Raw genomic sequence first — 18219 nt, forward strand, 5'->3', positions numbered from 1 at the left:
AATGGACAGATGTCAAGTAATCCTATAATGAGCAACAAAAAGAGTGCAAGGATGAGAGGCCCAATGTAGGTATGAAAGATTATGTGTGAGGTGGAAGTGGTTATATAAATCTGAGACGAAAAGGAAAAAAGAGTGTGTTTGTTACATTCTGTTTTTATTCTCTGTCTTGTCTCTATAGTTACTATCATTATGGAGTGTGACCTTCATTCCCGATGAGAGAAAATGAAGCATAATAATACTTTGAGAGTTTTTTGTCAAACGATATTTTGCTTTGTGACCCTTGTCATTACAAACTATGGTAAATTCATACAAATATTATTTATAATTATTTCTAACACAAAACAACCACTTTAATAAGTGGAAACTTTATTCATCTCAAGGAACTAAACTGAAATATTGTCCCTTATTTCAGCTATATATAATGCCTAGCATCTAAAAATTGAGCTACCCTCATTGGATTTTGATATTTGTAATGCTTCACCATCACTAGTTGACTCATCATGAGAATAATGCGAGCTTGAGCTACTTAGAGAGACGCTCTGAATTGGAGGAGATGGTGGCTGTCTTAAATTCATGTGCATCATCTGACATGTGCTATTACTATCTATGAATTCTGAACTGCGAGTTGGTGATTCATCTTCGCACTTGAAGGATTCCTTCATTTCATCTTCAGATTCGTCAGACTCTGATGCACTATAAATCGAATCTGACCTTGCTGGGGAGTAATCTCTTACGATGCTGTCACATGTTCTGCCTTCCACAATGTCAGTCAAAGCATCAACAACCTGTAGTAACAAATATGAAGTCAAGGAAAATAAAAAAGCATCACCTTGGAATCTTCTCATGCATTTTATCAAGTTGATCATGAATGTTAGGAAAAACAATATATGATTGTTTTTCATTTAATCTAGCACTGTCTCTAACATATTCTTTACTACTGGATATGTCTAAACTTTTTCAAAGCTATAAGTAATATAAAAAGAAGACAATTTCCAAAATTGTAGCCTACCTGAATCATATTTAGTCTCCTTTGAGGCTCTCTGCTTAGACATTTCTCAGCTATTCGAACCATCCAAAATAGTTGATGAACATCATGAGCCTTAATGATCCTTTCATCAATTAAATCTGGATAGTTCCTCTCTTTTAAAAGTGGCCTTGCCTGCAAGAAATTTTCTTTTGGATATTAATTGACAAACTTATTAGGATTACTTAGTTATGTCTATTCATCTGAGTGTTGGAGTTAAAACTTATAAATCAGGCCCAACACTTCTATAAAGTCAAAATAAAAAGAACATTATCAATAGTAGTTGATTGTGTTCATGTACTTAAAGGTCAACTGAAAAAAATACAAATTAGAATAACTGAACTACCGATTCTGCCTAAATAGTGTCTTAAATGATTGTAAGAAAAGATTCAAAAGGGACAAAGATTTTAGCATATCCGTGAAATTTATTTGCATCATGTTGATGCTTTGATGAGCTGAGGTAGTACTAGAAAATTAAGATACTTTGAAATTTCATAGCCTTTAGATTGTTACCCATCCCACAAGACTTCTTCCTCCAAGTCTTTTATCTGTAGTTCTCATTCCTGTTATTAGCTGCAGTAGAACCACTCCAAAAGAGTATACATCTGTTTTGCTAGACACTTTCCCATGTTCTGCATATTCTGGTGCCAAGTACCCCAAAGTTCCAACAACTTCGGTTGAGTGTATCGAGTCTTCATTTTGACTTCTTGCTAATCCAAAGTCTCCTATCTAAAAAATCCACCAGGAAAGAAAAATGTTAGTTTCAATCAAGCTCAGTTTCTTAATGGAATTAACAGTGAGCTTATACAGTGCTCTCTGGCTATCATATCATTTTTCTTTCTCATTTGCACAAATGCATTAAGTACTGCCTATAAGTCTTTTCTTAAATGTTTTACCATTATTCAACAATTGAACATTGTCAATGCTTTGGACTAATATCCTACAAAGCAGTCCTGGATGCATCATTGCTATTTGCAAATTTGAATATATGTCATTTTGTAGCTAGTATCATATGAGTGAAATATGTGTAGATTCAGGACTCGGTGTATTACCAATGGTTGATGATCATGTGTTATAAGGATATTGTTTGGTCTCACATCTCTGTGTATCATTTTATTCTTGTGTAAGTATAGTAAGCCTTTGGCAGCTCCAATTGCTATATTGATCCTATCTTCCCAACTAAGAGGTGAGCGAGAATGTTCTACATCAATATAACAAAAGTTAGTCTCTTATAAAATGCTGTATCAAGAATAACATAAGAAGAAACAAAAAAATACTAAAGTTAAATCCTGATTTCTTACCTGATAGATGTTGGTCTAGTGAACCATTGCAAACATATTCATACACAAGAAGCCTATTAGTTCCTTCTGAGCATGAACCTAGCAGCACAACCACATTCTCATGTCTTGCTTTGCTAAGTAAATTCACTTCGGACTTAAACTCCTTCTCTCCTTGGAAACCTGCATTTTTATGTTGCTTGACAGCAATCTTCATTCCATTAAGCAGTCCTTTGTAGACAGATCCAAATCCTCCTTCTGACAGAAAGTTGTTGGGAGAAAATCCTTTTGTAGCAGCAAAGAGCTCTGCATAAGTGAAATCTATCTGCAATCCAACTTTTGGTCGTCGATTATTGCACACAGAACAAAGTGGATTTGTAAATTCTTCCTCCATATGAGATTTTTCAGTATTTCTACCGTGTTTCTCTTTTTTATCTACTTCCGATTGGTTCATTTCTTCATTCTCTGAAATGTGAAATAGTGATCGGTTCCCTGCTGTTTCTTGTTCTATATTTGAATAGAAATTTCCCTCTTGGTCTTGATGGCCATACCGGAAGCTTCCAAAACTAGAATTGGAGACTTCTGTACTCCACTGACTTGAGGCTCCAGTTGATGTCAACATATCACTCGATGAAGACCTGGACACTGCTTGATGTAACATTGATCACAGTCAGGTGTACAATTTAATCATCAAAAAGAGATGTATAGGATTTAAGTAGTACCACACATCATTGAATTAATGGAGATTGTACTCAAGTTCTTTAGCTGTTTTATTTAGCAGTGAATGTAGCAAGCGTTTGTTAATGTGACTAACTATTACCTCAACAAAAACTCAACAATGATAAACTTGCACCATAATTTTTCTTTGCATGATTCTTGAGTAAAAATTGAGAATCTTCACTATGTGAAATGGAAGTAGATAGTATTGATTGAGCAAAAGACTATCTATTCAAAGTTAACATATATTGACCATCTTTCTTTAATTATCATAAAGCGTTTGACCACTATTGGATATATTTGCAGTTTTTTGACAGATAGGGTTTGGAAGAACGCCAGGATTCCTTGTGTTTATGGCAAGGATTTTCACTACATGACAAGACTGACCACCCACAAGATTCATGTAAATATTTACTAAGTTATCATTGAATCTTCATGACTTTAAATTTCTATAGATTTGAGAAGTGATGAAAATTGGCCCAGTCAACACCAAAATGGAAATATATTATTACAACTCATCTAATTAGAAGTTTTTGACATTATAGGTGGGGTTTTGAAGATATTTTTGTATGAGGTTTGTTATCCTTTCCAATTTGTTTCTACTATGTTTTGGGAAATAGAGAGAAAAAACATAACCTGTCTATGACAATATAGAAATATTAATCTATATATTTGTATATTTAGACAGTATTGTTATGCCAAAAGAAATACTCACTCTGAAGAGAACGTTCTTCCTCTTCACTTCCTGGAAACATTTCTTTATAGCTTACATTTTCTTGCCTGTCAACAAGTGATTTGGTGCTGGATGTTGATTTTGGATCTTTCAACCTCTCAATTGAATTGTCACTTGTTATCCTATACATGCCACAAGGATGCCGGCGCATGAAATACTTCATATCTTTGTGGATCTGTCTGCAGTGAGGCAAAATGCTATAACTTTAACATAGTTTATACAAATAACATTGCATAAGTGGTCTATGGATAGTTTGATATCATAAGCTAGTTTCTGGTTTTGTTAGAGAAACTATTTCTCCTTAACAGTGGCCTTAAATTAGCAGTTGTCCAAGGTTCAGCTTAAATAAATCTGCATAACTAAGTTCTGAAAAGATGAAAAATAATGAAAGATCCTATATTTTGGTCCTAGACATCATCTTTTTCTGCTCAGAGTGGGATTTTTTTTTTTACATTTTGTGTTTGTTCTCTAAACATGTTCAATTCCCTCTTAAGTTTGTTGTAGAGCAAGAAAAAACGATATGCAGCATACCTAAATAAAATCAAACTTGTGGCCTGAAAATCCTTGGCAGCAGTAGAAGCAACCTCTGCAGTAGGGCCTACAAGCACTTCAATTTGGAATCCAATCTGTGAAACATCATTGAAAGAAAAGTTTCATTAACCATTTTCTCCTTAAACAGTATAAAGGTCTGTTCAGTTTATCCGCAAGATCATTATCTATACAAGGGAACATGTATAAAACATTCGTATTGATGTTAATAAACCACAAAATATGTATATACATTTTCTGCTCTACTTCTTGTCAAATCCCTTTTCTAACTGTGTTAAGTGTTATCTATACTTATTTGATATTTCAGTAATGTATGTTAAGTATATGGATTGTGCTAACCTCATTCAATTTACAGTAGTTGGAAATCTCCTTGATTTTCTCGTTCATGAGATATTCTTTCTTTTTTTTGGTATGCCATTTTCCAATTATTTTCTGGTTTGTTGAAATCATCATTGAACTGGAATCAACTCTGACCATGTAACCCACTAAAGAGAAGAAAAGTGAAAAATAAGTCAGCAACATCAATTACAATTAGTAAGTAAAATGGCTTATTCAAAATTTGACTTTACTTTATGTATTTTAACATCACTTTCAACCTAAAACTATGAGTTTATGAGTCTTGATTCTTATATGGTGTTCAAATTTTTCGTTTTTATCCAATGTGAAACTTAATGCATTTTCAATAGGAAAAACATGGTATGAAAACAAAATATGGATCCTACAGCTTTTGGTCTCTCTAATTTCTTTCCTTTCAAATCTTTTCTTTAACTTTCTACTTTCCTTAAACCAAATAAGGCAAGGCACAAAGAAATTATAGTGAATTCTTACTAGGCTTTCTTGGAAGAAAAGAAAACATACTGGGACTGCTAATCCAATCAAGGATAGCAACAATTATAAGCTGATCTCCAGCTTTAACAGAAAACTTTTCCAGGGCTCCAAGGATAGCTTTTGAACTAACATCTCTTGATGCATCCTGGATCACCACTACCCTCTGAGTTTCTGCACTCATCGTTTTTGTGCTTCAAAGACTTCCTCTTGAAGTTTCTAACAAGTTTTTAGACACACAAAAAAAGGTGTGTAGAAATTTTATGTGGAGCTGTACAATTCCTAGACCAGAGGATTTAACACTAAATGCCCAGCATTGCTTCAAACTTTTACCAAATATTTCTTATATATGAAACAGTGAAAAGAAAATCATCAGCTACTAACTATAAGGGACTGATATTATATATATACAACAAGGATTTAATATATTAGAACAAACATAGTCAAGAAAACAAAGGGTTTTAGGAGAACTATAAAGGAACATATTTGTATATTGTAATTCTATCAAAACAAAAAATAGGGGACCTCTGAGATCAAACACATTGAATATCAAATTCTCCAAACTTATTATTTCTCTGACACATGTTGATACTTATAGAGAAGTGAGTTAAAACAAAATTCAAGAGGATAAGGGTGGTGATCGATGCATCAGAGCTCAAGAGAGTGTTAGCAGTAGCAGAGAATATTATTAGCATATCCAAAGGGCCCTGAATCATTTTCCAATTAATGAGAAACAAGGAGAATTTATTAGCCTAATTTGAGAATATTATATTCTTTTTCATTTACTTTTATGCTGCATTCATTGAAGAAATTTTGTACACATTGCTGGACTCAAAAACAGGAAGAAAGAGCTTAGAATGTGGTGGAATAACCTATGCTGTGTGACAAGAAATGTAACATTGTTGGCAAGAGATTTGTTTATTCTTTCTGGTTCTGTCTCTGAGTACAGAGTGTTGAGACTTTGCACGTGTAAGAGCTGGACAAGGCAAAGTAATTCATTAAAAAATTGCATGAACAGAATTATTATATAGCTGGTTGTTGTGTGATTAGGTCATCATTATGTCCTGACATTTTTTTGTGTTGTTGATTTAAGACACAGACCAATTCAGCATGGACACTATCATTTCATAGTGTATTTTAAGGTTTCATTATACTTTAGTCTTCAAAATTCATAATGGATTCTATTTTAATTTCTTACATTTAAAAAAGGAAATTATTTTAATCTTGTAAATGAAGTCTAATCCTTTAAAATTGTTGTTTAAAGATTAACAGTAATTTAATTTTTTTTTTCATCCTTTAAATTTAATGTTATAAAAGGCTACACAACTTTTTCTTCAATGTTATGATACTCAATTGTGATTAAAGTATATGGTAACAATATGAACCTATCCATCGTACATTTAGTTTCCAAAGATTGGAGTGGATTAATCTATATAAGACTTCAGATTAGTAAATGTTTAGATCGGACTGACAAGTGATATTTTAAATTGTTAAGATTAATTATCATACGTATGATATATTATTTATTTATGGTAACAATATGAACCTGTCCATCTCACATTTAGTTTCCAAATTGGAGTGGATTAATCCACATAGAAAATGTATCGATTCTAAGTTCGAGAAATAATATTGTTAAGATTAATCAACATATATTTAAATATACATATAATGTATTATCCATTCTAGAGTATAGATTAGTTTTGTCTTTTAAGAGACATGTAAGAAATAAAATGAGTATTTAAATTCTATTTGATCTTAATTTCTAAGTGTAACATCCCAAAATATAGTAATTACCATAAATTAGAATTAATCACATTTACATAATTAAACAGTGTAGTCTTAAAAGAACAGCTATCAAAAGCCGAACGTTAAACAGCTACAGCGTTACCAAAAATCAATACAGAATAACAAAGGACCAAGACGAACGGTTTTACAAAAAAACTAATAACCGAACGTCACAAAAATTCTAAGCAGACTAATCCTACTGGACGATCTAAGTCTCGGCCTTCACTTCGACGTCCACCAGGTTTTCTTCTTCAACCACTTCCTCCAAAAGGGTGTCTCCATCTGCTCACATCCACACGGATGATCATTGCATTGACAGAACGGACGTTCATAAACAATAGACAACACAAGGAAAACGCAAGGGTAAGCTTAGGTAATTTAATTCATACAACCAACATACAAATCAACATAAGCAATTCAACATACAAGAATTATCATAATATATATATACCAGTGCAGAATTAATCATCCAAAACTCTCATAAGACAGACCGTCCGGACTGTATGAATCCATGTATCTACAGGCGTTCGTGCACCCGGGTGATGTGATAACTGGGTAACACTCAACAGTTGCCACCCGAGGTTAGCCCTATCAGTCCAAAGTACTCCTAAGGACTAGGACCTCCTGCCGTTCCCACACATGACCTACTCCCCTCTACGTGAGGACGAGCACTCACGGAACATCAGGATGAACGGCCATCAGTAGCTTTACCACGGTCATACTACACCACTTATCATATTCCAACCATTGAGTCGTTCCTCCTTGGAACGCTCGTTCAAAATCCATCATCATATAATCACTCCAAATATGGTTCACACTTCAGAATTCTTCACTTTATCTTCATTTTCATCTTTAGTTTTAAGGGTACAAAATAACGAACGTTCAACCCTCTGAAGGACGAGGACGAACGCGAAAAGCGAGATCGAGAAAGACTCGTTGCAAATAAGAATAAGTCTACACATGGTTATTTAACGGACGTCAGGACTACTCAAATCAGTTGAATGAAAGAACTCAATAGTGATACCATCAATATTCAGAAATAATTCAAGTATGCAGGCTCTAGGCCGAATACAAATGGATACATATACCACAAGGACAAGTATTTAACTATGCTGAGAACAAATCGTTTAAAAGGGGTCGACTGCCAGTCAATGACCGAACGCCAATTATACATATATACTTACTAACAATTTGGACGAACGCTATTTACGTCCGTTCAGGAATCAAAGGTAAGGACGAGCGTTCGGTATAAAACCGAACACTACTTAGGACGAACGCTAGGTAGGTGACCGAGCACTAATTAGAACGAACGCTCGGTATAAGACCGAACACAATTTGGGACGAACGCTTAGTATAAGACTAAGCGCTACCTATAACGAACGCTTGATATAAAACCGAACGTTACAAATATATATGACTTCAATTAATTTAAGATAGTCGGGTACCACTAGGCTGAGCCGAACGCTCAAACCTAGCCTTTCACAAGAGGACGCTCGTTCTCGAGCGGAGTTCTTTCCAAATAAAAGAATTCCATTTAGCCATTTACTAGAAAACCGAACGGTATAAGACCGTTCGATGACGAGCGTACATTATCAAGGTAAGAAATATCATTTTTCAGATTTTTCATCTATCTTAACTCAACATTTCACATACGATTCATATCTTATAATTTCCTATCCATCATTAAATCACATACTTTATAGAATTCATATTATTCACTCATACTCTACAGTAATCATCCATTTTCAAACTCATACGTATCATCATCAACATGCAGTTCAAACAATATAACCCATATTCATTCAGAACACAGTGCTCGTTCATGCATAATTACACAACATACATCTTATACATCCAGTTCACATCATGCTTTCACACAACATACAAGTATCAATTAAATTACTAAGCTTCCCTTACCTGGTTCAGTAGTGAACGTCCAAATGCAAGGGTTTAGTTCGTCCTCTCACAGCTTTCTATCCAAAGATTCACTCAACAACTTTCACTTAATCTAAAGCATCAAAATTCAGAAACAACTCAGACCTATAACCCATGCATGCAACCAGAACTTGGGTTCTCTTGAAACTAAATGGACGAACGGTCAGAGACGAGAACTTACCAGCTCAGATCCCAGTTCTGTTCGGTCCAGAATGACACTCACGTCTCAGGGAACGTTTCTACGGTCTCTGAAAGTTGATCGGAGGAGATGGTGGTGAGTTACAGTAGAGAGAAGATGAAAGGGTTCTAGAGAGAAGGAGGAGAAAAATGGGGTCTGAGTTTGGAGGGAAGAAGATGAGTGCAGGAGAGGGGAAGGGTTTTCCAGAAAATTCTTTTTGTTCCTCCCACATCCGCACGAACGTGCGTCTCCCCCGTCGACACCTGTACCCCCTTTACTGACTCCCATTCTATCTCGGTGACACTTGGCAGTGAGTGGCAGAGTTATGAAAGTGCGTTTTTAATGCACTGCAGAAGGGTTTCCCATGCATTAAATTTGATTTGACAGTGGTTTATGATTTAAATTTCTAGGGTCTTACACTAAGCAATGTGAATATGATACTATTCGGTATGATAAAAATAATAAACAATCCACATAAATTGAAAAAAGAAAAAATATTTAAAAGGTTTTTAATAACTTTTTTAATCTTAGATTTCAGTATCTTCAAAAATAAGAATTTATCATAAACATAACTACTAAAGAAATTAAAAACTAATTATTTATTGTTTACTGTGAATAAAAAAAGAAAATATATTAAAATGAATAAAAAATAAAATCTAAATTTATATGTCTAAATATATGATATGAATTAAATAATGAATGAAAATTTCTAAACATATTTAACATAAACACTACTACACGAGAGTAAAATATTAAAAGAATTAGTGGAGAGTTATGGAATAAAATGAATCTAAGGTTTTTTTTTTCTTACTGTTTTGAACTGGACAAAATATCGCATTAATTAAATAGATAAAATCTTTTGACGTCTATATGGCAAACATCATAGAATTAGATGTAAGATGATGATGTCTTCGTGTATATGTAAATTTAGTCATTTCATATGTAGCTAAACCATCATCCATTCATATACTTAAGAGTTTTTATTAGAATATGATCACAAGAATTTAATTTCTAACTAATAAAAGTGTAATTAGAATATTGATATCCATGCTGTAAAAGAATATATTACATATCAAGTAATAATATGATGTTGACATATAGTAAATTCGTTAATTTTTTATAATGATTATTATGCAAGCCATTCTATGAATAATTTCTGATTTGATGATACTATATATATAAATCTCTTATATTAATTGACTATATATAAAAGTTAAGCTCAATACTTTTAAAAAAAATAACCAGAAGAGTTTAATAGGCATAAGTGTGATTTTAAACAAAATTTGAATTAGGTAAAATAAATTACTGAAAAACAATTAAATATTTATTTTAATATAGGCACTAAAATGTTAATTAACAAAAATAAATTATTAATATCATCTAAACCAAATTATTGAATACTCGTGCAGTTTCTTAATCCCACATAAAGTCATAAAGTTCAACTAAAAATTGTAAATGATAAAGTATTTATTATTAAAATATGATTATTCTTTGCTGAAATCATAAATTTTTGACGATTTTTACAATGCAATTGCACTTAACACTACCACCACCGATCAACAAAATGGGACCCCTTTTATATGAGTGAACTTTTAAATATTGATAATATAATATAATTTTTTAAATTAGATAGCTAAAACTTAAATATTTGAGTTTAATTTTTTTTTATTTGTGTAACTTTCACTATTCATTTATAAGAATCATTCATCATTGAAATTTGATGTTTTGTTTTTACTTTAACCTGAGATTTCAATAAATTAAAAGTATATACGTAACTATTTTTAATGTTGACTTATATTCTATATAGTGTATTAAGTTTGAAAAACCAAAACAATGTTTTTTTTTATTTGAGTCTTAATAATATCTTCTTCTTTTTGTACATTAGGAGTAAAACTAATGTAAAAATTTAGTTGAATATTGTTTCTTCTTAGTCTTATTTGGTTAAACTCAATTCTCCACCTCTTATCCCTGATCAACAGAGAAAGTGATATAGTGAAATTCTTAACCCTAATCAATAAATAAATAAAAAGTGAAGTATAATTAGGAGTCTAAAAAATAACATTGGATAAAATATCACTAGTAAAAAAATGCGTTCATTATGTTTTGGTTGATCAGAAATCGAAGCATAAAGCGGTACGGTGACATTTTTGAAATTTTTGTAAAAATATATCATCGGTTCTATCTTAACTGAAGTCATAAAGTGTATATGGCATTGATTATCTTTGTAACCAAATTCATAGAGACTGCGAAACCTGTCAAGAAAAAACTTTTCACTTGACAAAAATATATGTGCAGGGGTTTTGACCTCGATTGTTCTCATAACAGAGGCCAAAAACCATCTGCTCCAACTGACATTCTCGCTCTGCACTCTGACGTTTAAATTGAAAAACTTTATGAAAGGTGTCAATGGTCTCGATTCCCTGCAGAATCGAGGCCATAAACCTCTTTCATAAAGTTTGTCAATTGTAACGTTCAAATTTTCACAAGGGTAATTAGTATTGTGCAGGGGTTTGGCTTCGATTCCCTATAGAATCGAGGCCATAGACCATTTTTGACATTTTTAAACAATTAAAATATGATTTTTTTGAAACGTTTTGGCACTGGTTCACTAGGAATCCAAGTAGTATACATCTTCTGCCTCGGGTTGACATTGAACCAAGGTAAAATGGTTGACGAAAATTGCAAACCTGCCATTTAAAATTATTTTTGAATTTTTTTTTCTTGGGACTTTAGGCCTCGGTTTTATACTTAACCGAGGTACTATCCCCTAGTAGGGTTAAATTCTCGCGAAAGTTGTTTCCCTGAAACCTCCGACGCGCCGCGAGTTCCTTCGTTTCTCCTTCCTTCATGACTCTGTTCTTGTGTCGTTGATGGAGGTCGCACCCCATACAAATTTGATGTGCAATAAGAATGCAGTATAGACTAGGAAGTTACTCCTAAGTCGTCTCTCAAGGACCAAATATGGTTCAGGACTTAGGTCAAACACGAAGTGGGGGGGTTGAAAGTGTTTTTGTGACTAGAAATGAACTAAAATTAAAACACGAAGTTAAACATAACTGAAAGCTGAAAGAAATATGGAAAACATGTAAGACTGAACAGTCCTAAAGTGAGACTGAATAGTTCTAAAGCGGAGACCGAATGGTCTCTAAAGAAAGGAAATGGAAATGTAGGAAATTTGGAAACTGAACGGTAAAAGCAACTTGAACAGCAAAGTTAAACGCCGAACGGTCCTACATGTGACTAAACGGTACTAACATTGAGACCGAACGGTCTCTAAACCAAAAATGGAAATTAGCACAAACATGAAAGTCGAACAGTAATAGAAATCAGAAGAACAACAAAGACAAGTCGAATGGTCTCTAATAATAAAGCATGTTAGAGACCGAACGGTGTTATTGGAAAACCGAACGGTACTTCAGTAAAGGCAGAAACAATAAACTTCCAGAATCAAAATGCAGCAGAAATGAAAGTAGAAAACACAAGAGTACAACAGAACGAAACTTAAACAGCACAATGTGAATTTGAAATTGGAAAATGCACCAGAAACAGAAAACGCCAGTGAACAATAAAATGACGAACTACAACAGTAAAAAGGACGAAATGAACAGTAGAACACAACAATGAACAGTAAAAATATCGAATGCAAAGAAGAAATGACGAAATGAACGTGGTAGAGAGTGAAGAGGCAAGCTAGCATACGTGGCCTCGTCGTTTGCCACATATACTAAAAGGTAACGCCGTCCAATTTTAAGAACTAATAGTAAGAGTTTTAAAACTATGACGACTAAAAACCATCAAAGTTTCGAGTAGGGACTAAACCCAAAATCGTGTGATACATAAGGAACGTAAAACATATTTAACCCTTAAAAAAACAGAAGAGTTTAACAGACATAACTGTGAGTACAGTTTCTTAATCCCACATAAAGTCATAAACTTCACCTAAAAATTGTAAATGATAAAATATTTATTATTAAAATATGATCATTCTTTGTTGAATCATAAATTTTTGACGATTTTTACAATGCAATTGCACTTAACACCACCACCACCGATCAACAAAATGGGGTCCTTTTACATGAGTGAACTTTTAAATATTGATAATATAATTTTTTAAAAATTAGATAGCTAATAACTTAAATATTTCAGTTTAATTTTTTTTATTTGTGTAACTTTCACTATTCATTTATAAGAATCATTCATCATTGAAATTTGATGTTTTCCTTTTTACTTTAACATTAAATTTCAATAAATTAAAAGTATATATGTAAAATTATATATTGATGCAATCTAGTCTAGAAAAGAGTACCATCTTTTTTGAATTTGTATTATCAAGAAACACAACAAAAATAAATCAGAAAAAAACATAAATAAGACAAAGACGCATATGTCATAATCTAGCAAATTAATAGGTCAAGTAAAAATTCAGCACAAATATGTTAATATTCACTACAAAAACTTTTGAAACTCTCAGTATGATTTTTTTGAGAAAAGTAAATCTATCACTAAATTTGAATTACTGACAGATTTTGAAATTTGAATTACCAATAGATTTTATTGACAAATTTTTTTATCAGTAAAATCTATCTGTATGTATATTATATTAATTGGTGAAAAAATTCGTCGGTAAATCCATCGATATTGCATATTTTACTTACTAACGACAAAATTCGTCGATAAAATCCATCATTTCACTTACTGACAGATAAATTTGTCGATAAAATTCATTGATAAATGAAATTTACATTACCAAGAGAAGTATTCGTCGGTAAAGGAATATACATTACTGACGAATTCTTTAGTAAAAGGAAAGGGAACCTTCCCGCCCATTTTTTTCCTCTCTATCCGCAAGACACACAATATTTATTTTTCTTTCTCTCGCAGGTGTTCATAATTTTTGCACGAGTTAGCCTCCATGTTCTCTTAGTTCCCCGTCTCGTCTTAGACCACTACAACTACAACCCAGGCCACATCCATCTTCATGTAGCTAGGTTGACGTCTCCGTTCAACTAGACCGCCTTCATCATCGTTCAGTCAAGGTTCCCCTATTCTTCCTCTTTCACAAAAAGATGCAACCAAGAACTGCAATGCAACCAAGCACTGCCACTACCGCAAAACTTCGTCGTTATCTGCTCTAAGTCTAGCCAACGCTAACATTTGTAACTACCCTTGCATGAGAGATGCACCTTGTACTGTTTGGCATGAGCTATAATATCTTTTTTTAATGTCTTCATTCTTCTGGTAAAAGTAAAATATAAAAGAAGAAGGAGAGTAGGAAAGAAGATAAACCAGATCGCGATATTTATCAACAAATTTATCGATGGATTTTTCCATTGGTAATTACTGACAAATTTTTTTGTTAGTAATTACTGGTACAAAAATTACCTATAATTTACCGATGAATTTTGACCAATGGATTTTTGACCATCGGTAATATTTGTTTACCGACGATTTTACGCATTACGAACAAATTTTGGTCCTCGATAATATCAATTTCTCTTGTAGTGATTTGATAAGAATCAAAGTTCTAATCCAAGAATCAAGGGAATAATCTCTCAAAAAGCAAATGCATATATTATGACTCAAAAATGTCTACATATGTATTTAGTGTCCCTATATATATGGACAAATGTTTAAAGCACCTAAGAAACCTTAAAACAAAGTCCAAAGACATCGGGTCCAAAAATAACTTAAAAAAGTAAAAACATAAACAAATTATTGACGAATAAAATAAAATTAAAATTTATTTAATTTTCTAAATTATTCTTCAATTATTTTTATGATTTTCATGTTCTTTAAATTCCTTTCTTCATATAACATTATAAGATTCAACGAAAAATGTTTGATAGTTAACATTGCCATAAATGTTTTGAATTACAAATGTTATTCTTCAAATTCATCTCATTTATGTTTCAAGAGATAGTCCTCTATTATATTCATATATTCATATATATATATATATATATATATATATTATTAAATTTGAAAAACTAAAACAATGTTTATTTATGGTTTAATACCTCTTTTGGTCCCTAGAAAGGGGGCCAATGTTCAATGTGGTCCCACCTTTTTTTAGAAGTTCAATGTGATCCCATCTTTTGTAAAAAGTGTGCAATCAAGTCCTTTTTGGAAACGGTGTTAAGTTTTTAACGGAGCAGCTGACAGGGTGGACTGAAGTTAGCTACGTGGCTTTGTGTGGGTAATACGTGGCAGTGAGAGGGTGATACGTGGCTGTGAGAGGGTAAATTTGGTAATATTAGTGAGGTTAGGAAATCAGAAGTTAGGGTTTCAGGAGTTTTAGAGAAATTGGTAATTTGGGATACGAATGGCTTCTTCTTCTGAAGGGTGTTCGTCGTGTTCGAGAAGTTGGGGCAAAGGATCTTCTCGGTGGTCCCATGGTTGTGGTGTGAGAGGAGGTGGGATAATCCCTACTTGTTACTGTGGTGATGTTGCTGTAACCAAAGTGGCGAGAACTATGAAGAATGCTGGGAGAAATTTCTGGGGTTGTCCACGTTACAAGGTTTGAATTATACCCTTTTGAGTTAATGTTTTTTTGAATTGATGATGCATTTGTTGATAGATTCCATAACTTGGTGAATAACAGGGTGGATCTGCAATTGGCAGCTCGTGTAACTTTTTCAAGTGGTGTGTTGAAGAGAAAGTTGATGAAAAAGATTGCACAATGGTGAGGAGGATAAGTCAGCTGGAAAATTCAGTGCAGGACTTGCAGAAAATGATGAAGATCTTAGTTGTAGCTTTGTGTGTGTGTATTGTGGTTTGCCTTGTTCAGGTTCTGTTTAGGTTCATTTAGTTAGATTGTAAGGTGTAAGATGAATTATGCAATTCAATGTATTACGTATTGACTATTGTAATGAGTAAATTTTAGTGCTTAATGTTCAAATCAGTCCCCCTGATGTTTTAACAATGTTGAAATCAGTCCCCTGATGTTTTAAAAATGTTGAAATGAGTCCCCCATTTGCTTTAAAACTGTTCACAAAGGTCACCCAAATAATGCATATGATGCTGAATATTGGCACATAAAACAAATACATAAAACAAGTACATAAAACAAATACATAAAAGCAGTTTCATTCATTACGACACATAAAAGAAATACAGAAAATCAGTTCAGTAAGTAAGTTAAGTATGTATTACACCACCATGTAACAAATAGTACATATTACACCACCACGAAATTTAAATATCTAATAACCCAATTCTTCTGACTTTGCATCTAAGTATGTTTTCTTCTGACTTTGCATTTTGTTGGCCGGGATGATTGGGGACTTGATGGCTGTGATGGTTCAGGGGTTGGGGAACTTGGAGGTGGCTGTGATGGTTGTGTTGTTTCTACTGGCTGGGGCTTTAAAGGGCAGTTACTCTTGTTGTGCCCCATCTTACGACAAAGACTACATTTTTTCTTATGGCCACCAACACGCATTTGAGTCTGATCTTTAGTTAGCTCCCATGCTTCCAACCTCCTTTTTTTCTTTGGCCTCCCAGGCATCTTCCTGATCAGTGGTGGTAGTACATCATTGAAATTTGTGGTTTCCCATAGTAGGTGGCCATTGAGTGGAAAAATGATGGACGCATAGACCTCTTCATAGGTGGATCTTGTGAACACATTGGGGACAAAAGTCTGTGGATCAACGTTGGAGAAGTTCATTGCTGCAATTGCATGACAGCATGGAATGGCACTAATCATCCACTTTCTGCAGCTACACTCCTTTATGTCCAGGTCCAGTGTGAACTTGTTCCCAACTGAAGAAGTATGCCTAACCTCAAAAATCTTTCGTGCAGACCAGCTGAAAGAAATGAAGCACATCAACAATGTAGATAAATAACTTGTATATAAAATAAATTGAGTTATATCACCTTGGCACCCAAAATCTTGACAGATTACATTCCTTCTCAAGTCTCTTCTTTATCTTTGGGCATATTGTGAACTCCATAGATGCCACCTTGGTTCTATTGGTGGCCCACCTTTTCATGAGATAAACTCTGATATCCTCCATCATGGTTATAATAGGGTTTCCTCTTGAATGAATAAGAACACTGTTGAAAGCTTCACTGATGTTGTTATCTAGTGTATCAGTCATTGCTTGACCTGTGAAGCGAGATCTTGACCAAAACCTGTTGCACACTCAAATGGGTTACAATGCATCAGGGACAGTAAATTGTATGTAATGGCTAATGGGTTACCTCGGGGGAATGGCTATGAGGTATTTATATGCTTCAATATTGACTTCTTTAATTTTCAGCATCTCTCTCTCCCAAGCCTGTGGATATGTGCTTGTGGCAGCTGTCCACATCAGGTTTTTTAAAATTTGACCACCAAACCTTTTTCTAAAGTTTGCATACAGGTGCCTCATACAGAATCTTTGTTCTGCCCCAGGAAGAAGCTCTTGGATAGCTGGGACCAACCCCTGCACAAATAATTTTAGTCATAAAACAAGATCCTTTAACAAAGCATTAACTAAAATTGAATATAAGGTGTATATTTACCTTCTGCTGGTCTGACATCCACGTGCACCCCCCACATACTTCACTACCCCCGAGGTCTTCAATTAATAATTGCAAGAACCATGTCCAGTTGTCTTTGTTCTCCACTTCTACTACTGCATAGGCAAGTGGTAGCATTTGATCGTTTGGGTCCCTACCAACAGCAGTGAGAAGCTCTCCCTTGTAATAACCTTTCAAAAAACATCCGTCTAAACATATTATGGGCCTACAAGTTTTGAAGCTGTCTTTACAAGCTTTCATACAAACATACATTCTTTGGAAGATTGTATCACCATTATGAGAGTCAACTTTAATCTGCACTGTTGAACCTGGGTTACACCTCAACAACTCATGTCCATAGTCGTATATCCTTTTATACTGTTCTTTGAAATCTCCTTCAAGCTGTCTTGTGGCAATTAACTTTGCCCTTCGTGCCTTGGATATTGACACATTTGTATTCCATTTTCTTAATGCTTTAGTACGAATATCATTCACCTTTAAGTTAGGATTGTCAACTAAAGACCTATTTATTTCTTCACTCAACCACTGAGCATTCATTAGTTTGATGTTAAGTTGCCTACTACAACCGTGAGTATCAATTATCTTCCTTAATTGCCAAATTTTGCGTGATGGCAAGTATCCACAGTAAGCTACCCATGGGCACTTCCCTTGGCCACCCATGCAGCGCACCCTCACC

General features: G+C 33.8%; 1 protein-coding gene and 1 pseudogene across 2 annotated transcripts; both read right to left on the minus strand.

Annotated features, from left to right (window-relative positions):
* Positions 1 to 265: 265 nt before the first annotated feature.
* LOC124821724 (uncharacterized) lies at positions 266 to 6166 on the minus strand (annotated as a pseudogene). The gene is made up of 9 exons (XR_015784781.1): positions 5129 to 6166; positions 4640 to 4785; positions 4283 to 4377; positions 3734 to 3930; positions 2326 to 2946; positions 2077 to 2225; positions 1538 to 1753; positions 1010 to 1159; positions 266 to 785 (listed from the first exon to the last, which is right to left on the minus strand). The product of XR_015784781.1 is annotated as an uncharacterized LOC124821724 (transcript).
* Positions 6167 to 16254: 10088 nt separating this feature from the next.
* Positions 16255 to 17545, minus strand: LOC148201599 (uncharacterized). Its single transcript, XM_088108861.1, has 3 exons — positions 17223 to 17545; positions 16896 to 17153; positions 16255 to 16825 (listed from the first exon to the last, which is right to left on the minus strand). Exons 1-3 carry the CDS (start codon positions 17390 to 17392, stop codon positions 16255 to 16257), a joined length of 999 nt encoding a protein of 332 aa, XP_087964987.1. The 5' UTR covers positions 17393 to 17545.
* Between the last annotated feature and the right edge of the window lie 674 nt (positions 17546 to 18219).

This window comes from Vigna umbellata, chromosome 3 (genome assembly GCF_029865625.1).
Source record: "Vigna umbellata cultivar VRB3 chromosome 3, Vumbellata_1.0, whole genome shotgun sequence".
Taxonomy (NCBI): Eukaryota; Viridiplantae; Streptophyta; class Magnoliopsida; order Fabales; family Fabaceae; genus Vigna; species Vigna umbellata.

Coding starts and splice junctions, on each gene's coding strand:
- LOC148201599 (XM_088108861.1), bottom strand. CDS start 17,392: ATGAGGCACCTGTATGCAAACTTTAGAAAAAGGTTTGGTGGTCAAATT. Junction 17,154..17,222: donor CTCATAGCCATTCCCCCGAG/GTAACCCATTAG, acceptor AGTGTGCAACAG/GTTTTGGTCAAGATCTCGCT. Junction 16,826..16,895: donor TCAAGATTTTGGGTGCCAAG/GTGATATAACTC, acceptor CATTTCTTTCAG/CTGGTCTGCACGAAAGATTT.